The sequence below is a fragment of the Oncorhynchus mykiss genome, chromosome 2, assembly GCF_013265735.2.
Source record: "Oncorhynchus mykiss isolate Arlee chromosome 2, USDA_OmykA_1.1, whole genome shotgun sequence".
In the NCBI taxonomy this organism is placed as follows: domain Eukaryota; kingdom Metazoa; phylum Chordata; class Actinopteri; order Salmoniformes; family Salmonidae; genus Oncorhynchus; species Oncorhynchus mykiss.
The window spans coordinates 64,869,479-64,894,287 of NC_048566.1; the positions used below are offsets into that span (position 1 = coordinate 64,869,479).

Consider the following 24,809-nt stretch of genomic DNA (forward strand, 5'->3'; position numbering starts at 1 on the left):
AGTCTGTCATAGCCTAGTTTGTTAAATAGCCTACGGTACCAAAATAACAAAATGTAGGCCTATCCCATATTTGTTAAATATGTTGAACTTGTTTTTGAACTGTAATTACATGGCTTCAATATATTGTTAACATAGCCTTTGCACTGATATAGGCCTACTGTAAAATGCATTATGTGTGAGCCATAGACAAGCCAAACATTGTCAATAAGCAAGATTAAATTCACTATTGATAAGGCCTAAATTGAATAAAATAAACTTGTTTTAAATAGGCTATGTGTAAATACAGTTGCATGCACCATAATTGCTCCCTGTGGGCATATCATATTGGGCCTAAGACAGCGTAGACTATGGGGGGTTTTACACACATCCACACTTTCCACATGAGCTGGAAAAATATCCAATATAAAGAGAAAGGGGAATGTCCACTCAACATTACTGCCCCCAAATACTGTATATATAGCTATAGCCTACCATCGCCATTGACATGGCCAGTAGTGACTTTGCCACTTAAAAGGTAAACAAACAAACAGGCAAATATAGCCTAGAAGTGGATTCAGCACCATGGGCAGCTATCGGAATTCCTGTGATTTGACAGTTAGGTAAGTGGAAGATTCCTTTTTGACAAAGTGATAAACCAAAAACAATAAGCAGTCTTTAAAAAATAAAAATTTCCTTAGCAGGCTTCCTACAGTTACTGACACCTTTCATGCAATGGGTATTGCACATAATGAGTCCAAATCTTTCACAGAAAAAATAAAAATAACGTTCAAAAGAAATAAAAAAGGTGAATGAGTGGTTTGCTGCTTGTAATATTTTAATAATACATTGGCAATGTACACAAGGCAGCTACTACTAATACCATAACCAACTGCGTTATCGCTAAGACCAGCTTTTGGACGGTCTTAAACATATCTATTTGTGCACATTGAAATTGGCATATCGGTGCAGGTTTTTAAGGAATTGCAAACAAAATTGCAAACTATCGGCATTTGACACTTGCACCTCCTTACCGCCACCCGAAAATAGAGCCCTTAGTGTGTTATGTCCATCGTTAAGAAACATTAGTGTGATTTAAGTCTTAGCTGTTAATGTAGAGTGTATACCGATGATGGTTGAAATGGGACAATTGGATGTAATGGCCACCAAGACGTGTTTCACAGCAAAAAGGGAGTAGCCCAGGAGATGGTGTAACCTTTCAGACCGTAACTTTTCAGATGACAACCTACACACTGGAAGGCAATGAGGGCAGAGGGACTATCTGAACGCTAGCATCCTAAAACGCTAACTGGGCTACGACTATTACATGGCTCAAAATGATGTTAAATATTAAGCTTCATACTTTAGCTGGACAACATTATTTTATTGTGAGGCGTGAATGAAGCTTTATCAAATCAAATCAAATCAAATCAAATTTTATTTGTCACATACACATGGTTAGCAGATGTTAATGCGAGTGTAGCAAAATGCTTGTGCTTCTAGTTCCGACAATGCAGTAATAACAAGTAATCTAACTAACAATTCCAAAACTACTGTCTTGTACACAGTGTAAGGGGATAAAGAATATGTACATAAGGATATATGAATGAGTGATGGTACAGAGCAGCATAGGCAAGATACAGTAGATGGTATCGGGTACAGTATGTACAAATGAGATGAGTATGTAAACAAAGTGGCATAGTATAGTATAAAGTGGCTAGTGATACATGTATTACATAAGGATACCGTCGATGATATAGAGTACAGTATATACGTATGCATATGAGATGAATAATGTAGGGTAAGTAACATTTATATAAGGTAGCATTGTTTAAAGTGGCTAGTGATATATTTACATAATTTCCCATCAATTCCCATTATTAAAGTGGCTGGAGTTGAGTCAGTGTCAGTGTGTTGGCAGCAGCCACTCAGTGTTAGTGGTGGCTGTTTAACAGTCTGATGGCCTTGAGATAGAAGCTGTTTTTCAGTCTCTCGGTCCCAGCTTTGATGCACCTGTACTGACCTCGCCTTCTGGATGATAGCGGGGTGAACAGGCAGTGGCTCGGGTGGTTGATGTCCTTGATGATCTTTATGGCCTTCCTGTGACATCGGGTGGTGTAGGTGTCCTGGAGGGCAGGTAGTTTGCCCCCGGTGATGCGTTGTGCAGACCTCACTACCCTCTGGAGAGCCTTACGGTTGAGGGCGGTGCAGTTGCCATACCAGGCGGTGATACAGCCCGCCAGGATGCTCTCGATTGTGCATCTGTAGAAGTTTGTGAGTGCTTTTGGTGACAAGCCGAATTTCTTCAGCCTCCTGAGGTTGAAGAGGCGCTGCTGCGCCTTCTTCACGATACTGTCTGTGTGAGTGGACCAATTCAGTTTGTCTGTGATGTGTATGCCGAGGAACTTAAAACTTGCTACCCTCTCCACTACTGTTCCATCGATGTGGATAGGGGGGTGTTCCCTCTGCTGTTTCCTGAAGTCCACAATCATTCTCATCCAAGATCGCATAGCAGTTCAGACGTCTTTTGTCCTCGTCTTGTCGTGTCCTGTATATATATATATTTACAACTTTTTTCACATACATTTTATTTTTATTTTCCATCAACTCATCTTCTAAACACTCTCCTGCAACCAGCCTCACCAATTTATATTTATAAAAAAGTATTATTTACCTCAGATCTGCAATCCTTCAGGAAGCTAGCCAGAAACTCCAGGAGGCTGGCCAGAAACTAGCCAGAAGCTAGCCAGGAGCTAGCCCAGAAGCTAATCAGAAGCTAACCACGGTTTGTGGTCATCGGCTGTCCTTTAGTTCGAAAATCTATCGAAAATCTATCGCTAGTTTTGTACGGCGCAGCGCGGCTCGGAACGGAACATACCGGACCAATTTTTCTCTCCATGTCCCTGGATTTCAACTGCTCTCTGGACATTCATACCCGGATTTCACAGCTAGCTAGCTGCTATCCGTGTGACAGTCGGCTTTCGTCGATTCCGGAGCAAACATCGATTGTTCCGGTGCTAGCCAGCTCCGTCAATCACGCCTGAGTTCCATCATTCACTCCTGGGCTGCAGTCACCTATCCGGACCCGTTTCACTGCCTACGCGGAGCCCCACCGGGCCTTCACAACCGGACTGCCGACGTTATCTACCTGAAGGAGATCCGGCTGGCTCCTCTGTCGCGACGTTACCGGAACGCCCATCTGCGGCCCGCTAACCGTTAGCTGTCTTTCCGGCTGCTATTCTGAATAGACAATCGGACAATTTATTTATTTGAATTATTATGTTTTCTTCTCGGGCCTCTATAACTATATCTATTGTTCTTATTTTTGTTGTTGTGTGATTTTGATTAATCCCCTCTACCACACGGAACCCCACTAATCTACTGACCGAACGCAAGAGGTGGCTAACAACAGACTCCATCCTATGCTAGCTTGCTACCGGTTGGCTTGGCTAGCTGTCTAAATCGCCGTGACCCTAAACCAACCTCTCCACTCACTGGACCCTTTTGATCACTCGACTAAGCATGCCTCTCCTTAATGTCAATATGTCTTGTCCATTGCTGTTCTGGTTAGTGTTTATTGGCTTATTTCACTGTAGAGCCTCTAGTCCTGCTCACTATACCTTATCCAACCTATTAGTTCCACCACCCACACATGCAATGACATCTCCTGGTTTCAATGATGTTTCTAGAGACAATATCTCTCTCTTCATCACTCAATACCTAGGTTTACCTCCACTGTATTCACATCCTACCTTACCTTTGTCTGTACATTATACCTTGATGCTATTTTATCGCCCCCAGAAACCTCCTTTTACTCTCTGTTCCAGACGTTCTAGACGACCAATTCTTATTGCTTTTAGTCGCACCCTTATTCTACTCCTCCTATGTTCCTCTGGCGATGTAGAGGTGAATCCAGGCCCTGCAGTGCCTAGCTCCACTCCTATTCCCCAGGCGCTCTCTTTTGACGACTTCTGTAACCGTAATAGCCTTGGTTTCATGCATGTTAACATTAGAAGCCTCCTCCCTAAGTTTGTTCTATTCACTGCTTTAGCACACTCTGCCAACCCGGATGTTCTAGCTGTGTCTGAATCCTGGCTTAGGAAGACCACCAAAAATTCAGACATTTTAATTCCAAACTACAACATTTTCAGACAAGATAGAACTGCCAAAGGGGGCGGTGTTGCAATTTACTGCAAAGATAGCCTGCAGAGTTCTGTCCTACTATCCAGGTCTGTACCCAAACAATTTGAACTTCTACTTTTAAAAATCCACCTTTCTAAAAACAAGTCTCTCACCGTTGCCGCCTGCTATAGACCACCCTCTGCCCCCAGCTGTGCTCTGGACACCATATGTGAACTGATTGCCCCCCATCTATCTTCAGAGCTCGTGCTGCTAGGCGACCTAAACTGGAACATGCTTAACACCCCAGCCATCCTACAATCTAAACTTGATGCCCTCAATCTCACACAAATTATCAATGAACCTACCAGGTACCTCCCCAAAGCCTTAAACACGGGCACCCTCATAGATATCATCCTAACCAACTTCCCCTCTAAATACACCTCTGCTGTCTTCAACCAAGATCTCAGCGATCACTGCCTCATTGCCTGCATCCGTAATGGGTCAGCGGTCAAACGACCTCCTCTCATCACTGTAAAACGCTCCCTGAAACACTTCAGCGAGCAGGCCTTTCTAATCGACCTGGCCGGGGTATCCTGGAAGGATATTGACCTCATCCCGTCAGTAGAGGATGCCTGGATATTTTTTAAAAATGCCTTCCTAACCATCTTAAATAAACATGCCCCATTCAAGAAATTTAGAACCAGGAACAGATATAGCCCTTGGTTCTCCCCAGACCTGACTGCCCTTAATCAACACAAAAACGTCCTATGGCGTTCTGCATTAGCATCGAACAGCCCCCGTGATATGCAGCTGTTCAGGGAAGCTAGAAACCATTATACACAGGCAGTTAGAAAAGCCAAGGCTAGCTTTTTCAAGCAGAAATTTGCTTCTTGCAACACTAACTCAAAAAAGTTCTGGGACACTGTAAAGTCCATGGAGAATAAGAACACCTCCTCCCAGCTGCCCACTGCACTGAAGATAGGAAACACTGTCACCACTGATAAATCCACCATAATTGAAAATTTCAATAAGCATTTTTCTACTGCTGGCCATGCTTTCCACCTGGCTACTCCTACCCCTGTCAACAGCACTGCACCCCCAACAGCAACTCGCCCAAGCCTTCCCCATTTCTCCTTCTCCCAAATCCATTCAGCTGATGTTCTGAAAGAGCTGCAAAATCTGGACCCCTACAAATCAGCCGGGCTAGACAATCTGGACCCTTTCTTTCTAAAATGATCTGCCGAAATTGTTGCCACCCCTATTACTAGCCTGTTCAACCTCTCTTTCGTGTCGTCTGAGATTCCCAAAGATTGGAAAGCAGCTGCGGTCATCCCCCTCTTCAAAGGGGGGGACACTCTTGACCCAAACTGCTACAGACCTATATCTATCCTACCATGCCTTTCTAAGGTCTTCGAAAGCCAAGTCAACAAACAGATTACCGACCATTTTGAATCTCACCATACCTTCTCTGCTATGCAATCTGGTTTCAGAGCTGGTCATGGGTGCACCTCAGCCACGCTCAAGGTCCTAAACGATATCTTAACCGCCATCGATAAGAAACATTACTGTGCAGCCGTATTCATTGATCTGGCCAAGGCTTTCGACTCTGTCAATCACCACATCCTCATCGGCAGACTCAACAGCCTTGGTTTCTCAAATGATTGCCTCGCCTGGTTCACCAACTACTTCTCTGATAGAGTTCAGTGTGTCAAATCTGAGGGTCTGTTGTCCGGACCTCTGGCAGTCTCTATGGGGGTGCCACAGGGTTCAATTCTTGGACCGACTCTCTTCTCTGTATACATCAATGAGGTCGCTCTTGCTGCTGGTGAGTCTCTGATCCACCTCTACGCAGACGACACCATTCTGTATACTTCCGGCCCTTCTTTGGACACTGTGTTAACAACCCTCCAGGCAAGCTTCAATGCCATACAACTCTCCTTCCGTGGCCTCCAACTGCTCTTAAATACAAGTAAAACTAAATGCATGCTCTTCAACCGATCACTACCTGCACCTACCCGCCTGTCCAACATCACTACTCTGGACGGCTCTGACTTAGAATACGTGGACAACTACAAATACTTAGGTGTCTGGTTAGACTGTAAACTCTCCTTCCAGACCCATATCAAACATCTCCAATCCAAAGTTAAATCTAGAATTGGCTTCCTATTTCGCAACAAAGCATCCTTCACTCATGCTGCCAAACATACCCTTGTAAAACTGACCATCCTACCAATCCTCGACTTTGGCGATGTAATTTACAAAATAGCCTCCAATACCCTACTCAACAAACTGGATGCAGTCTATCACAGTGCAATCCGTTTTGTCACCAAAGCCCCATACACTACCCACCATTGCGACCTGTACGCTCTCGTTGGCTGGCCCTCGCTTCATACTCGTCGCCAAACCCACTGGCTCCATGTCATCTACAAGACCCTGCTAGGTAAAGTCCCCCCTTATCTCAGCTCGCTGGTCACCATAGCATCTCCCACCTGTAGCACACGCTCCAGCAGGTATATCTCTCTAGTCACCCCCAAAACCAATTCTTTCTTTGGCCGCCTCTCTTTCCAGTTCTCTGCTGCCAATGACTGGAACGAACTACAAAAATCTCTGAAACTGGAAACACTTATCTCCCTCACTAGCTTTAAGCACCAACTGTCAGAGCAGCTCACAGATTACTGCACCTGTACATAGCCCACATATAATTTAGCCCTATCAACTACCTCTTTCCCAACTGTATTTAATTTATTTATTTATTTTGCTCCTTTGCACCCCATTATTTTTATTTCTACTTTGCACATTCTTCCATTGCAAAACTACCATTCCAGTGTTTTACTTGCTATATTGTATTTACCTTGCCACCAAGGCCTTTTTTTGCCTTTACCTCCCTTCTCACCTCATTTGCTCACATTGTATATAGACTTGTTTATACTTTATTATTGACTGTATGTTTGTTTTACTCCATGTGTAACTCTGTGTTGTTGTATCTGTCGAACTGCTTTGCTTTATCTTGGCCAGGTCGCAATTGTAAATGAGAACTTGTTCTCAACTTGCCTACCTGGTTAAATAAAGGTAAAATAAATAAATAAATAAAAATCTCCTTAGTTTTGTTGACGTTGAGTGTGAGGTTGTTTTCCTGACACCACACTCCGAGGGCCCTCACCTCCTCCCTGTAGGCCGTCTCATCGTTGTTGGTAATCAAGCCTACCACTGTTGTGTCGTCCGCAAACTTGATGATTGAGTTGGAGGCGTGCGTGGCCACGCAGTCGTGGGTGAACAGGGAGTACAGGAGAGGGCTCAGAACGCACCCTTGTGGGGCCCCAGTGTTGAGGATCAGCGGGGAGGAGATGTTGTTGCCTACCCTCACCACCTGGGGGCGGCCCGTCAGGAAGTCCAGTACCCAGTTGCACAGGGCGGGGTCGAGACCCAGGGTCTCGAGCTTGATGACGAGCTTGGAGGGTACTATGGTGTTGAATGCCGAGCTGTAGTCGATGAACAGCATTCTCACATAGGTATTCCTCTTGTCCAGATGGGTTAGGGCAGTGTGCAGTGTGGTTGAGATTGCATCGTCTGTGGACCTATTTGGGCGGTAAGCAAATTGGAGTGGGTCTAGGGTGTCAGGTAGGGTGGAGGTGATATGGTCCTTGACTAGTCTCTCAAAGCACTTCATGATGACGGATGTGAGTGCTACGGGGCGGTAGGCATTTAGCTCAGTTACCTTAGCTTTCTTGGGAACAGGAACAATGGTGGCCCTCTTGAAGCATGTGGGAACAGCAGACTGGTATAGGGATTGATTGAATATGTCCGTAAACACACCGGCCAGCTGGTCTGCGCATGCTCTGAGGGCGCGGCTGGGGATGCCATCTGGGCCTGCAGCCTTGCGAGGGTTAACACGTTTAAATGTCTTACTCACCTCGGCTGCAGTGAAGGAGAGACCGCATGTTTTCGTTGCAGGCCGTGTCAGTGGCACTGTATTGTCCTCAAAGCGGGGAAAAAAGTTATTTAGTCTGCCTGGGAGCAAGACATCCTGGTCCGTGACTGGGCTGGATTTCTTCCTGTAGTCCGTGATTGACTGTAGACCCTGCCACATGCCTCTTGTGTCTGAGCCGTTGAATTGAGATTCTACTTTGTCTCTGTACTGGCGCTTAGCTTGTTTGATAGCCTTGCGGAGGGAATAGCTGCACTGTTTGTATTCGGTCATGTTACCAGACACCTTGCCCTGATTAAAAGCAGTGGTTCGCGCTTTCAGTTTCACACGAATGCTGCCATCAATCCACGGTTTCTGGTTAGGGAATGTTTTAATCGTTGCTATGGGAACGACATCTTCAACGCACGTTCTAATGAACTCGCACACCGAATCAGCGTATTCGTCAATGTTGTTATCTGACGCAATACGAAACATCTCCCAGTCCACGTGATGGAAGCAGTCTTGGAGTGTGGAGTCAGCTTGGTCGGACCAGCGTTGGACAGACCTCAGCGTGGGAGCCTCTTGTTTTAGTTTCTGTCTGTAGGCAGGGATCAACAAAATGGAGTCGTGGTCAGCTTTTCCGAAAGGGGGGCGGGGCAGGGCCTTATATGCGTCGCGGAAGTTAGAGTAACAATGGTCCAAGGTCTTTCCTCCCCTGGTTGCGCAATCGATATGCTGATAAAATTTGGGGAGTCTTGTTTTCAGATTAGCCTTGTTAAAATCCCCAGCTACAATGAATGCAGCCTCCGGATAAATTGTTTCCAGTTTGCAGAGAGTTAAATAAAGTTTGTTCAGAGCCATCGATGTGTCTGCTTGGGGGGGGATATATACGGCTGTGATTATAATCGAAGAGAATTCTCTTGGTAGATAATGCGGTCTACATTTGATTGTGAGGAATTCTAAATCAGGTGAACAGAAGGATTTGAGTTCCTGTATGTTTCTTGTTTCTCATGTCACGTTGGCCATGAGGCATACGCCCCCGCCCCTCTTCTTACCAGAAAGATGTTTGTTTCTGTCTGCGCGATGTGTGGAGAAACCCGTTGGCTGCACCGCTTCGGATAGCGTCTCTCCAGTGAGCCATGTTTCAGTGAAGCAAAGGACGTTACAGGGACAACTTGGCTCTACAGTCTATTACATGTTTGAATTTTACAGCTCATCAGGGCCGTTTCTATGCATAACCATCATAAGCGGTTGGCCAGAATAGATCGGCAGTTTTTCTCATGTTTTGTCAATCACTGCCATTCAGTCACTCAATTGATAGCTAAGTTAGCTAGCCAGCTATTTAAACCTTGTAATTGTTACAAGTTTTAGAAAGCTGGCTAGACTAATTTACCTCATGGCTAAATTACTTACTGGGCACTCAAGGCACATGCCAAGTTGCCCTGACCTCCAGGGGCACCCATTAATTGATATCATATGAAGATGGCATAAGTAATTGCAAAATGTATAGAACTGCAGGGAATTAGCCTTAAAACTGAAAGATCTTCTCTCCATCCAATGGTAAAATGTGTAGAACTGCAAGAAATGTGCACGCTTTTCTCTCACCCCCCCAACCCCCAAGAACATTTACTTAAAAGCTGTACATTTTTCTCTCTGCTCCCAATAGCAGGGCCACTAAAACATTTTGCCCACAAGGTGGGGGGGCCCCCAACCAAATCTTGCTTAGGGCCCCTAAAACGTCTATGCATCTCATGTAACCATTATATTGTATTGCCTGCATATACAGTACTTGATGACTGTATTCAATGTCCTTTTAGTGTAAGGGGGATAAAGACAAATTTCATTCGCACATTTCACAGGACAAACTGTAATCGGAGCACATCTTGATGTCTACACATAAAGTACTCATGTTTTGTTGAAATGTTCGGGTCATCCATTTGATGCATGACCACAAATTGGCTGCCCACTGTAGCAAAGAAAACTAATAATAATTGTCAGACTATAATGTTTAATTTTAACACAACAAATCCTTTTGCATCTGTGTCTGTAACCGATAGAACACTGTGGCAAAGGTACACTTTTTACTCTGTTTCATAAACTACCATTCTGTTAGATAGTCTCCTACGCTGAATATGTTTTCTTTTTTCAAACGTCTGAAGACTTGATGGCTAAATTATGCCCTTAGATTTAGAAGGCATAAGAACACACTTCATGGATAAGAGCACACCACTTATTTAGTGTAATGTCCTGTACCAGGTTTCTATGACACTATCACAGCAGATTATCTTTTCGTTGGATCCCCCTGTTATCTCATGTCTATTTTCAATGTAATTGTCTTCCTTCGAATATCAGACGTAATTTGGCAAAGAATAGCTTCATTTCAATCTGCTTCCTCACTTTAATTATACAGTATGTTACCCCATAGGCTACACTGTGCAGCCTTCTCGTTCATTGTAGGCTCATACTGTAACGAATCTCTTCGTCGTCTGAGGAGGAGTAGGAAGGATCGGACCAATATGCAGCGTGGTAAGTGTCCATGTTAATTTATTAGACTGAAAACACAAAACAAAATAACAAAGTGAAAGGAAGAAACTAAACAGTTCTGTCAGGTGAATACACAAAACAGAAAACAACTACCCAGGCTACCTGAGTATGGTTCTCAATCAGAGACAACGATTGACAGCTGCCTCTGATTGGGAACCATACCAGGCCAAAAGCAGAAATACCAAACCTAGAACAAAAACCTTGAATGCCCACCCCAACTCACGCCCTGACCAAACTGAACAGACACATACAGGTTCATTGTAGATATGGCCTCCTTGGTCCCCTTGACGTGAGAAAAAGTGTACCTGGTCCGTACTCTGAAGGCTGTGGTGTAATAAAGTTATATCTGGTCCTAGCAGCTGGCTGCTCTCCTCTCTGGTTCCATCTCCGGCCAGTTTCATCTCCCTGCCAGCCTGGACTGTGTCGTCAGGAGGAGGGTCAGGGTGAAACATGGTGGACTACTCAACCCAACTGGCGTCTCCATTCTGACGCCACCAACACGTACAGGAGGCCTATACATCAAGCACATATAGGCTATACACTTATAACACCTGCGCGCGAGCGCGCGCACACACACACACACACACACACACACACACACACACACACACACAAACATGCAAAACACCCTCTCTTTCTCTTGCTCCCTCCCACTCTCCCTCAGATCGACACATTCTGGAGCCGGTCTTTCTCTGGCTCATTTGGCGTTAGGCAGTGGCTCATTTATTTTCCATCTGTTTGCTTTCATTAAGTTATTTCTGATTTATTGCTGCATTTGCAAGTCAATGGCTAGCAAGGTTACGTCCCTGCACCTTTCACTATACAGTAGAAAGGAATATGAACTCTATTGCATTATTTGCTGTTGTGTTAACCGTTTATGTTTAAAAAAGCTTACAGCTAGATAATGCTTCAAAAAATGTTATTTGGTTATTGAATATGCTATATTAAGATGAATGGATTCTATTTACAGTATAGGAAGTGTTGTATGTACAGTAGAGTTGTATCCAGACTGTTTTGCCTGTAGGGATCATAGCACTTTGACTAGACAACAACAGAGGAGAGAGAAAGTCTAAACACAGGGTGCTTCTATTAGGGTTTTTTTTGGGGTGGGGGATGAAATCAAGCCATGTGTCCTGTCCTTCAGCCTGACCCCTTGTGGCCTGTGGAGCCTTGGCTCTCTCCGCTGGTTCCCTTTGCCACCTTAATCCTCACTGTCACCCACATGCCTTACGGCCAACTCTTTAGCCCATGAACTTCACAGTGCCCTTTGCATCCCCGTTAAATTCACAGTGGTAATCCCAACCTGACATCATTCAACCCATTCTGTTCTGCCCAAGGTTTCCGTCTGTCGGAGTTTGTCTGCTGAGCACCCTGCTACAGGTCCAACAGGCAGTTGGGATTGGTCTCTGAAGACCGTCAACACATGGATGTGGCTTAGCATAGCGGAGAGAGTATTTTAGGTGTGTGAATAATGATCTCCGTCCCCTCAGCAGCAGGTCAACAGCACGTTGGATTTAGGGCGCTATCTTTGGTTGGATAGTTGAATGGTTCAAAAGAAGAAGGGGGGTGTTGTGGGGTATCCGTTGTCTTCGGGACGAGTGTAAAAGGGGGTTAATGCAGGAGGTGGTGGGGGAGCTGTATACCCAACCCAGCCGACCCCAGCAAGATCAGGCATGTCTCTGTATAGTCCACTACTCTGCAGGGAAGTCAATTCCCAACCGTGGAATCACTCATCCTCACTAGGCTCAGTCAACTGTATTTTCACTAAACCTAATTGTATTAACACAGTCATTTGCCTTGTCTGTTTTATCAGAGCAAAATGCCTTTTACGGATAGTTTTACAATCTGTACAACTTTTATCAGCTGGGTAATGAGCCAGTCAGATTGATTATGACTTCATCAAATGTTAAATTGAAACTCTCTTATGATGACAGAAATACAAATTGTGATGGCTTGTAAAATCTGTGTTGTTAACAATATAATCGCTGTAGTCCTGCAAACATTATTCCACAGATATTGCTATCAGCACCCACTTTGAACAGAGCTCTCTGACAGGTGGTCCCTCACAGTACACAATGTTTATTTTGGTGTACACACATGAAGACACTTACAAAACAACTACATCCCAAGTTGCCCATGTTGGATAATGGTACACACTTTTTGTAACAAAGTTGGTATTATCCGTACACAACACTTCTATAGCATTACCAGTTTATTACCCCCATGATTTGATTAAGCAAGGAAAGGTATACTGGCCTCTAGTGTTTAGATCGGGCTGCGTGCACCATATGCAATTTCAATACTGAACAAAAATATAAACGCAACATGTAAAGTGCTGGTCCCATGTTTCATGAGCTGAAGTAAACAATCCCAGAAATGTTCCATACAAACAAAAATTTCTCTCAAATGTTGTGCACAAATTTGTTTACATTCCTGTTCATGAGCATTTCTCCTTTGCCAAGTTAATCCATCTACCTGACAGCCGTGGCATATCAATAAGCTGATTAAACAGCATGATCATTACACAGGTGCACCTTGTGCTGGGGACAATAAAAGGCCATGCTATGGGTTATGGTATGGGCAGGCATAAGCTATGGACAACGAACACAATTGCATTTTATCGATACCGTGATGAGATTCTGATGCACATTGTCGTGCCATTCACCCACCGCCATCGCCTAATGTTTCAGCATGATAATGCATGGTCTCATATCGCAAGGATATGTACACAATTCCTGGAAGCTGAAACTTTCCCAGACATGTCACCCATTGAGCATGTGTGGGATGCTCTGGATCAACACGTATGAAAGCGTGTTCCAGTTCCCACCAATATCCAACAACTTCGCACAGCCATTGAAGAGGAGTGGGACACCATTCCAGTGGCCACAATCAACAACCTGATCAACTCTATGTGAACTCTGTGAAAGAGGAGTGATTGGTTTTCTGATCTATGCCTCTACTTTTTTTCAGATTCATATCTGTTTTCATATCTGTTTTCCCAGACATGTGAAATCATTAGATTAGGGCCTAATCATCTTTGAAATTGTTGCATGTTGCATTTATATTTTCGTTCCATGTACATTAGGGACCATATGGGCAAGCCATACGAGCATTCCAAGCGCCCCACTGTGAAACTATGCAAAGTGTTCCCAAGACATGACATGTCTTTTAAATAGAAAATGGATATGAAAGTTTATACGCCTCCTGAAATACTATAAATACTACCTGTCCACAGTTTGATAATTTCCATAATTTCCATCAATTCGTATTAATTTCCTAAGTTAAGCAGCTAAAGTTCTGTATATATTATAGAAAAAAACTGTAAACCCAGAAGAGCCACTCTTCAGGACATTATCATAAGGTTTGACATGCTAACAACAGGTTTTTAGACTGATTTATTATATTGATATCTAATGCCAATCCAAAAAAAGTATTGGATATCTAATGCCCACCAAATTCAAAGTGGTCCATCAAAGACTATTAAACATTGACCATAATGACTGACATCATTGGTTCGAGTCTTATTTTAGCTCAATAACAAGCAACATCTAAGGAAATGTACCCTCTGATGAACAGCTGAAATCCATATGGCGTTATAGAACATCTTAGCCATTCGTCACTCATCTTTGGTGAGGATGGGTAAGCTAAGCCTCCCTGTTTTATCAGCCAGCGCCGTACACATCCTCTGGCCTTGAGTTGGATCTCGGTCACCGCTATCAGAGCACACAGCACCTTGTTTCCCTAGACATCGGTGTGTCTGGACGATGTCTTCTAGGAGATCATGACTGTGCTGTGTACTGTAGTGGTTGTCTGGACGTAGAAGTTGACCTTCAATGTTACAGTGATCATAGAAAAACTATTCTAAAGCCAGTCAAACAACTGAGATAAAAGCAGTTGATAAAACAGTTGATTCTTTGTGTGCTCTCCAATGACACATCAACGGTAGGCCTATGGGGGGATTCCTATTTAGATTTGTCCACATTCAGAAATGAATGTAAGAAAATTGTTAGTGAAATCGACATACTACTCATGTTACAGAGCAAGCTTCATATGACACCAATACTTACTTTGTAGCACATACAGTACATAGGAAACATTATGAAGTCTTGAAGGAGGCCTGGGTAATGCCAGAATGTCAGAAATATTCTAACTTCAATGAAATATTTCCTAATTATGATTTTAGATACAAATGTCAAGTATAGGTCAGCAATCCTTCCTCCTAAGGACCATTCTATGGATTCAATCGTGGTCCTTTTTAGTCCTGGTTTCGTGAAGAATAACCATATGGGTTGTTAGATAGCTCAAAGTATCAAAGGCCTTATACTCAATAAAGGCGAAATACTATGCTCTAAGACCTCTCGCAACACTCAATAACACAGCAAATGTGAAAGCCGGGGTACTGAAAGGTAGAGAGAGAGAGAGAGAGAGAGTGAAGATGGTGACGTGATAGTACGTTTGAAAGTTTATGTGCCGCTCGTTGTGTCACATTGCATAATTTACAGTCAGGGCAGGCTCTAAGATGATAAATCCTTGTGGACAGTCAGAATTTTTTTGTCTGTTTCAAGCTTGGTTACTGCAACATGACATTTTGGGTGGGCAATGCCCAACCCTGAACCCCCTAGCACCGGCCTTGTTTACGGTTCTGTTCTGGTTGTGTTTGTGTCCTAGAACTGGTGAGTGGGTTACCCTAAACTAGCAGCGGATCATCATTATCCTCAGCATTGCATATATTCCTTCAGAGCGAACACCATGTTCCATTCATCCGTTAGTGCCAGAAAGTTCCTCTTGACATACCCTGCTGTCATCGCTCATAATTTACAGCCTCTCCTGTCCATCCTTTCTCGAATCCACACAGTAAAAATAGCTCAGCTCATACATACTCACTCTGTTCTCCATAGCCATACACTGATGGGGTTTTGAGGAGGAATAGGACCCATTACAGTGTTGTCATATGATTTGATGAAACACCATCGTTATATGACATTTTAATGAGCTCTATAAAGATGATCCAGGGCTTGGGGAGGATGGCCAATGTCATAGGGAAAGAATTCTCTTCCTGTGGGCCTTTAAATGGAGTTTTTTTTAGAAGAAGCCAGTGTGTACAATTTGAGGCAACGATTTCTCTGTCAGCCCACCAACTGCGCTTGAGTTTGCCTTATTGGCTCCATTGTCGCTCCCCTCCCCTCGTTCTACCCAGACGCTGCCCTCTTCACAAGGGCTTGAGCCAAAGACGTGTCAATCCCAACCACTGTAAACGTAAGGGAAACCTAAAGAAGAAGAGTATCAGTTTTCAAAAGCAAGGACACTTCACCTTTGTATGATCGTTCTCATGAGAACGTGTCCAGCTTGGGCTTTCGTAACAGTATCTTCACCGAGGGCCCTGCTGGCCCTGTTGGCTCACTTGTGGAACAGCATTTAGCACTGAATGTGTTGCTTGCAACGTTTCTTAAAGCAGAAAGTTCTCAGTCTTTTTCTGTATGTCACTCACTGTATGTGTCACGCACATTTCTGTTAAAGAGTTAGGTATGCAGAGACCTTGCATTATGTGGATAATCATAAATAGGTTGACACCAGCAGATCAAATTTGAATCAGGTAAAAATGAATTCATCTAACACAGCAATGGAAAACAATATTGAGGAATAGTTTTCCTTCACTGTTGATTTCCCTTACCTAACAACTATCTCCAATTTAAGCAAATTGTTTGTTTAATAAACTATCTGCTACTGTAATGTGTCCTTGTTGTTTGCTGTGGTTAGCTCGACCACTCTATCCCCATGACGCCATTCACACTACATAATATTTCCCAAACACAAATAATCCGACGCCAATCACACTTTGCCTGTGGAGGATTTGAAATGCCACTATGCATGTGAGACATTTATCCCCTGTAAGTGTGAATAGACTAAGCATTATAAGCAGTTAAATACCATGTTGCGTTTGTATCTCCTATTAAACCTTAATGTGTTGGTTGTGTGGCTGTTTATTAAATAGTTGTTACCACTGGATGTGTGTGACCTATTGTTCATTAGTGTTGCAAAATGGGAAACAAAACTGAGGCTTTTACCATAGTTTCAAAGTGAAAGGGTAGGTGTAATGTCTTTCATGTTCTCATTGAGTCATTCATGTTAGCTTCAATAGAGCCCCACAGTGGAGGTGTCATAATACCCATAAAACCTAGCGGTCAGGCAGGGAAATAAATCTCTCTCACGGTCAAAGTGACTTTTATCAATATATTCAGCTCTCTCAGATTCAAAAATACTAATTTGCATCAAAGTAGACATCATGGGAAACTACAATCCCTGCAAGCTCATGCACGTCATCTCTATCTGACAACTTTGCTAACAGGTATTGGGTCAATTTAAAACTTGCACAGGTCAGTTTACAGAATGTTCCATTTAATGAAATGTAGCTAATTTATGCATTACTACATTTAGCTAACATTAGATAGTTAATCCAGAGATTCTTACCTTTGCCTCGGTTCAGCAGTCTCGTCCAGATCATCATGGCATTTGTAGTTCTTTATGATAGCCACATTAGCAGTTAATTTGTATTTCGTTTTTTTGAGGCATCAATACAGCCGAATATGTTGATAAAAGTCACCTTGTACGAGAGAGATTTACATGGTTATCAAAACACCATGCCTACACGAAACACAGCCCTTATTTGAAGTGTTTCTAAAAATCCCTTATGGGAAATGTTAATGGTGGAAAAACGATTGGAACCATTTCCCTGTTAGACCGCCAGGTTTTATGGGTATTATGACTCTGTGGTAGTCTATAGTTACTAACCAACATCCTGAAAGTTTTTAAATGCATCTGACGAAACACTAACTGTTAACATGGATGATAGACAGTTGTGTTTTGTTTTGTTTCCCATTTGTCTGGTCAAGCTTCCCCCTCCACCCAACACACACACCCCCCTCCACCCAAACGTTCTAACTACACACACACTCCTCTCTCTAGCCCCTGTGTGTTTTCCTAAACCAGGGCGGCCTCCTGTGGAATGCAGGGCTCCGTTTAATCCCTGAGTCTTGTCAGGCCTTTTTTTTTAATAGGAAACTCATCTCAACGTCCAGCAACAAATGGAGCACAGGGATTTATCAGTGGAGATAGAGTTTCAGCCTGCAGCTGAACGCCCCTCTCTCACAGCTCCACTAGGCTTCCTTGTTAAATTAAGCCACAAGGAGACTGTGTGTCGCTGCTGCTGCTGCTAGTCTCCTTGGCTGGGTCTGTGTGTGTGTGTGAGGTGGGCTTGATTCTAGCCTGATCTTCCTTTCTGTTTCCCCTGTGTACCTTCAGAGCGAGTACGGGCCAGCATGGCAGCCCCCGGCAGCTCCAGCGGACTAGAGGTTCTCCTGTCTACTCTGCAGGTAGGAACACACTGGGTCTGGGACTGTGTATGTGTGTGCCTGTCACGTTGTGTGACTGTGTCTCTGTTTGCTCACGGTCGCTGATATGGCAGTCTAAAGTGGAACGCTCCAAATAAAGTGGGCAGGGGATCTGCTGACTGACGGGAAAGGGACGCTAGGCTAGCAACACGCACTTTCTCCGTAGAGCTGAAAGAGGAAGATAAATGGAGAGCTTGGGACTATAAGGTTCTATCTGCATTTTTGTCAAAATGTAGTTATTGACATAGCCTTGTTCTGATCAATGTTCTCTACCTACTGTATATAGTACTCTAAACACCCCAAATCATGTTGTTAAGCTCAAAAGAATACTAAATACAAATCACTGACACCATTCAAACCAATGAGGGTTCGGAACTTTAAGGCCAATTATCTCAGAATTCTATTTTTGCAGATAGCACCTTATAGTTCCAAGGTCTCAGAATGGTGATCATAAGCATCAATACCCAGAAATTATTACCTGGAAACATGTTCACAACTTTCACTTGCCAAACAGCTACTGTTCGTACAAATTAGCACCGGGCATAGATCACTCTAGTATTACACAGACAGCTAATAATGTAGCTTACTGTGTAGCTTCTAGTAATGTAAGTTTCAATTTAGATTGTGTTCAAATCATTTTTATGAGATGGTAAACACATTTCCATTTAAATGTTAGTATATTGTATAGTCGCAGTATTTTAGTGTACTGTTAGTCAGTGTCGAGAATACTGTCATTTATACACTCCTAACTGAATTAAATAAATGGTGAAAAATATTTTCCAATAATTGGTTTGTGCCCACTTTATTTAAAGTAGCTAAACTAGTTCATAAATCAGTTTGTGCAGTTTACATGACATTAACTTGTGTATGAAAAAGCTTGTTAAGTGAAATGCATGACCAGCTGTATGAAGGCCGGCAGAAGGCTGGCGGCCAGATGTCAGTGGGGATAGCTAGCTATACTGTAGCTGTTCTGGTGGGAGAGGAGCAGAGGATTACAATATAGAACGGATGGTGTGTGAGATATTATCTACAGCCCAGTGAATGCAGCTGATCCCTCTGTACTGCGGTTGTCAGGATCCACATTTAAAACCAGTTTCATAATGTTATGTTGTTGGTGCTGTTGATGCATTTGGTTCTGTTGAACCACAGTTGTCAAGCATGTTGGTAGACTATTTGTTTTTTCCCCCACGAGTTTGTAAGTAATTACATTTTCGATTATGTCAAAGCTGTTATATGTTTTGGCCTTCACGCTTGTCGTCTATTTGCAGTAAAAATAGTAAAAAAATAGGATTTCGTTATAACCAACTGTATTTCAAATGTAAACAACACATAAACAACATAAACATAAACAACTTTGTATTCTTATATAAAAATGGACAACTTTGTATTTTTTAAATATTACAATTTTTACCATGCTTGTTGGTAGAAAAAGTATTTTTATTTTGACCGAAGTAGACAGTAGATTCTCTCTTAATTTGAGTAATAAATATTAATTCGATTTCTGATCCACTTCCCAGCCATGTATCCTGATCTGGTAATGAATTATGATAGAGCACACTGACAACACCATTAATTCCAATGCTTAGCCGGAGACAAAGTGTCGCCCCCCACAAAGTAGCAGTCACCAACTGTTATCATTAAGTGGCTAGTCTCACAAATACACTGGCCTTGGTGTGCGGCTGTTGGTGCCTGTATTGCTAGCACCAGTAATTAATATATTCATGTCATATACTGAACAAAAATATAAACGCAACATGCAACAATTTCAATGACTTTACTGAGTTACAGTTCATGTAAAGTCAATTGAAATAAATACATTAGGCCCTAATCTATGGATTTCACATGACAGGGCAAGGGTGCAGCCATGAGTGGTCCTGGGAGGGCATAGGCCCACCCACTAGGGAGCCAGGCCCAGCCAATCAGAATGAGTTTTTCCCAACAAAAGGACTTTATTACAGACAGAAATACTCAGTTTCATCAGCTGGCAACAGCTCTGGTGGACATTCCTGCAGTCAGCATGCCAATTGCACGCTCCCTCAAAGCCTGAGGCATCTGTGGCATTGTGTTGTGTGACAAAACTTCACATTTTAGAGTGGCCTTTTATTGTCCCCAGCACAAGGTGCACCTGTGTAATGATCATGCTGCTTAATCAGCTTCTTGATATGCCACACCTGTCAGGTGGACGGATTATCTTGGCAAAGGAGAAATGCTCACTAGCAAGGATGTAAACAAATTTGTGCACAAAATGTGAGAGAAATAAGCTTTTTGTTTGTACAGTATGAAATATTTCTTGGATCTTTTATTTCAGCTCATGAAACATGGGACCAACACTTTACATGTTGTGTTTATATTCTTGTTCAGTAAGAGTATCAAGGATCAAGGTAAGACCCAGATGCAGACTGTCAAAGTAGCACTGTTTATTGTAGCAAACAGGGGCAGACAAAGACAGGTCAAGGAAGGCAGGGGTCGAAAATCCAGGGTAGGCAGAGGTACAGGACGGCAGGCTCAGGGTCAGGGACAGGCAGGGTTCAATAATACAGAGGTGGAACAAAGGTACAGGATGGCAGGCAGGCTCAGGGTCAGGTAGAGAGGTCAGGCGGGCCGGTACAGGGTCAGGACAGGCAAAGGTCAAAACCGGGAGGACCAGCAAAGAAAGGCTGGGAAACAATAGGACCTGACAGGAAACCGCTGGTAAGCTTGAACGAACAAGACGAACTGGCAACAAACAGACAGAGAACACAGGTATATATACACAGGGGATAAAAGGGAAGATGGGCAACACCTGGAGGGGGGTGGAGACAAGCACAAGGACAGGTGAAACACTGCATCTCAATGCTAAAGGCGTCACTACAGACCCTTGTTTAATTCCAGGCTGAATCACAACCGGTGGTGATCGGGAGTCCCATAGGGTGGCTCAGTGTTGTCTGGGTTAGGGTTTGGCTAGGGTAGGCCATCATTGTAAATAAGAATTTGTACTTAACTGACTTGCCTAGTTAAATAAAGGTAAAACAAATAATTGTCTGATCTGATGTGATAGAGACATGGAGAGTAACAGTATGCCAATGTCAGTAGTTCTTAATTAATGAAACCAATGGCCACCAACCATCAATTCTAAGGTCTTCTGAAGTGCATGTGACAGAAAGACATGGCTCTGCACAGCTACACCTTATGTCAGCTCAGCTGTAATAGATCACCTCTGTTGGGTGTTGGGTCCTGTCTCTTATTCCCTCTGTGACAACACCTGTCGTAGAGTATGCACGCAGAAAGGCCAACAGAGAATCTATCTTCTGCACTGTTAAATGTCAAGGTCATTGTAGTAGTTTCCCTAGATCATTTCATATGTTCTGTTATTGTTTTCCCTTGTAGTTTTTCAGAAATGCTGTACTCACAGTGTTTATTTTCGGAATATTTTACTTACGTGATTTGTTTTCATTTCTTTCGGTTCTGTATTTTTAAAGGGGTGCATACATACTGTACAATCCTTCAATAATGTCTCCCTTTGCATATCTCTCTCCCAGTGGTTTATTGAAGAACCAGCGTTTCAGCCTTCGTTACGGTTCTTAGATTTTTCCAGTTTACCGTGTGGTCCGTCAGTCTGCACCTCGTCAACTATTAAGTTTTGAGTCCGCAGCTTCCACCTTATCCCTTTCCATATGTAAAATCATCCCAATCAAATAATAATACTGCCACCTGTCTAACAAAGTTAGCCCTTCTCAGCACATATGGTATAGGCCGATATTTTCCCTGCCTGTTATCATACAGGAATTCTCTCAGCTATAAATGTCAAAGTCTGGGCCTGGATCGTGTAGGTGATCCATTCGCACCTCATCACCATGCCTGTTTAGGTGCTGTCTGTCTACAGAGATACCAAATAGCACCTTATTCCCTATGTAGTGCACTACCAGGGCCCATAGTAGTGCACTATATAATGAAAGGGTGCGATTTGGGACTTCTCTCTGGGGATTAGAGCCCCCCATACAGAAAGGCTGTCATCTGCTGCTGCTTTTAAACACAGCACCACAGCCCCTGCTGGGCCTGGGGCATTCGGTTTCCTGCACCTGGGCCTGCTGCAGTATTTGGGACCCACGCTGTGTTGTTGTGACCTAAGTGATCTCACCACCTAATTCATCCTCAAAATTAGACGTCTGAGTCAAAGCTCCCCAGCTGGGTCTTGGGAAATGCATTTGCGTTGCCAGTCGAGAGCATGGTCACATAGTTAAATATAACAACAATGCCAATGACAGTTCTCTCGTTCGAGTTGCCACTCTACAGCCAACACTACAGAAAACAACAGTAGCAGTCTGGCTGAGGTTTTGACATAGTGTTGATCTCTTCTCCCCACAGAATGCAGGGGACATTGAGAGCACCCTCAATATCCTCAATGTGCTGGATGAGCTGCTTTCAGCTGGTGAGTCTCTGTTGATTCAGATTCATAGTAATTCCATGCAGATAAAATGCTACGGTATGTCTACTTCCCCTAGAGAGCTACAGTCTACTACCCTTCTTTGGTTTAGTTGTGTGTGTGTGTCTGTGTGTGTGTCGTGTATGTGTGTGTCTGTGTGTGTGTGTGTGTGTGTGTGTGTGTGTTTGTCTGTGTGTGTGTGTGTTCCAGGCACAGACAGACGGATCACCTACATGATCTCAAAGGGGGGCAGCGAGGCCCTCCTAAGCGCCCTGGTGACCACAGCCAGGACCTTCTCCCCCAACTTCACCATCCTCCTCCCCCTGCTGCACCTCCTGGCCAAGGTCGGACACAGAGGTGAGGCTCCAACTGACAGATCGGAGTGGAAATATAGTTTACAAGAACGTGAAGTGATACAATATTTGGAGATGTCATTATTTAGCTGTTGTCATGAAAGCACATGGCTATTTGTCTCAGTTATACTGCATGTTGTCGTAAGAGGTTGTCAAACGGTCTGTAGATCTCAACCTTTCAACACAGTGGGTAGCTTGATGATTTTCTTAGTTACCGTCTTAGAATGTCAACAGGAAGTGAGTCCACATCAAATAATGGAGATATCATGGCTTTCTCCTCCTTGGCCGAGGTGTCCATTAGCTTTTAATAGAAAGGCCGACAGGTCCATCTGACTGTTATCCATGTTATCCATTATCTGACAAAGCTTCACTGACACGGATGCATACCTTCATATCGTCACAAGTGGCATGTGGCCACTTGCATGAGTAGGAGAAGCTTTCTCCATTCATATACATTGCAATGTTCATTGTCACCCAAGCTAATGAAGGATTTATGGTAACCGGTATCAACAGCATCAGCTGGTTTCTAAAAACCCATTTTGGTCTCAAGCTATTTTGACAAGAATGAGAAGCAATGGTCAATTTATATGGTGCTGTGCAATATAATCGATCAATGTGATTGTATTACTACTTGATTTAGATCCCACAACTCTTTACTTTCACACCTGCTTCACGATGTTACTGCTAAACAGCACATATAGTTGTATTGGTCTCACCTGCGTTTCAGTAAAAGCTAAGCTTTGCCCTGTACTTCAGGGCCCGGTGAGCCTTTTCTCTCTTCTCTACAGAGTATAGTACAGTCAGTCATCTAATGGGTGCCTTTGACTGGACTCTTCACATTTAACGGGTGTCCTCCGATCACTAAAATGCCAGCTTTGAATGCTGATGCAATATCCAATAAAGCCAGTGACGCGTTTGAACGTTGGTCTAAGTGGTTTTTCCACTGTAATTGCTGTAATATTGTATCATAAACTAGGATTTGTGTGCCTGGTTAAGCATGGTTGTGTGTCAGTGATTAGTAGAAAATCATACCAGATCTATTCCACTCCACAAACCGCCAGGCAATTCACATGTGTAAAAGCAGTGAGAAATCATTCAAGCAGATAGACAATCTAATAGCGTATTTGGATTGCATATCATTCAGTGAAAATATTGTCCTCATGCGCCCAAGCAGCTTTTATTCATGAATTCGTTTCATTATGGTGATTCACAATGAGAAGTGTTTTCTTGTTATTTTAAGTGGCGGATAAAATAAGCAAACCACATAGGCCTACAACTGTTTTAATTATACTAATCAAATCTTTATCTTCATTTGATCTGTTTTTCTACCTCATAGAATGTTTCATTTTCTCTGAAAAATAACTGTGCAAACATTTGCACTGGTGTAAACAGTGTCAGTGGGTGGTCAGTTATCATTAGATCTGAGGGTTACTGATTGCTTGTCTGTGGTGTTATGTGTGTCTCGATCAGACCGTCGTATTGGGATGAAGGCAGAGAAGGCGGAGGCTGTGCTGCCAACTCTGACTCTGCTGAAACAGAATGTAAAACACACCAGGAGGACGGCAGCCTGCCTTTGGGTCCTCCAGGTTTTCTGCTCCTCTGGTAGGTCAATAACCCCTTAAAGCTTCAATCACACTTCACTGCTTTGTCTGTTTTGTGATTTACTCTCAATGTCAACAGTATCCAGAATTAATACAAAGATCTCTATGGGACTCTGTGAGTTCAGGGAGTATGGAGGAGGTCTACATTCTGAAGAGGCGCCACATATTTGACTTGAGTGCAGATGTGCTGGTGCCCTTCATTTAGGATAGTAATTATGATTTAATGAAACCATACTGTATCCAAATATTGACCAGTGAAATGTGAAATGATTAAACAACATGGTCACAAGGTCTGATTTTTGTGATGACTGTAAACTGTCAGTGAGTCGCTTATACTGTCGCTGGTGAAAGTCCAGACTCTCCACAATCTTCCAATTTTGCTGCCTTAAAATGTAATTATGAAAGGGATTCAATTAGAGTTTTTCCCCTATCGATCTACCCAGCCTAATCTAAAGTGAAAGAAAAATTATAGGACATTTTCCAAATGACTACAATATACAAAAGGAGGAACTATTGATT

General features: G+C 43.2%; 1 protein-coding gene across 2 annotated transcripts in view; it reads left to right on the top strand.

Moving 5' to 3' along the window:
• LOC110493825 (cytosolic carboxypeptidase 4) overlaps positions 1 to 24,809 on the top strand; it is a 158,582-nt gene that overhangs the window by 3,195 nt on the left and 130,578 nt on the right. For both annotated transcript variants that reach the window (XM_036953106.1, XM_036953095.1), the window contains exons 2-5: positions 17,846 to 17,916; positions 22,279 to 22,342; positions 22,547 to 22,693; positions 24,160 to 24,291. In XM_036953106.1, coding sequence (XP_036809001.1) covers positions 17,846 to 17,916; positions 22,279 to 22,342; positions 22,547 to 22,693; positions 24,160 to 24,291 — 414 coding nt within the window. The remainder of the gene's footprint in view (positions 1 to 17,845; positions 17,917 to 22,278; positions 22,343 to 22,546; positions 22,694 to 24,159; positions 24,292 to 24,809) is intronic.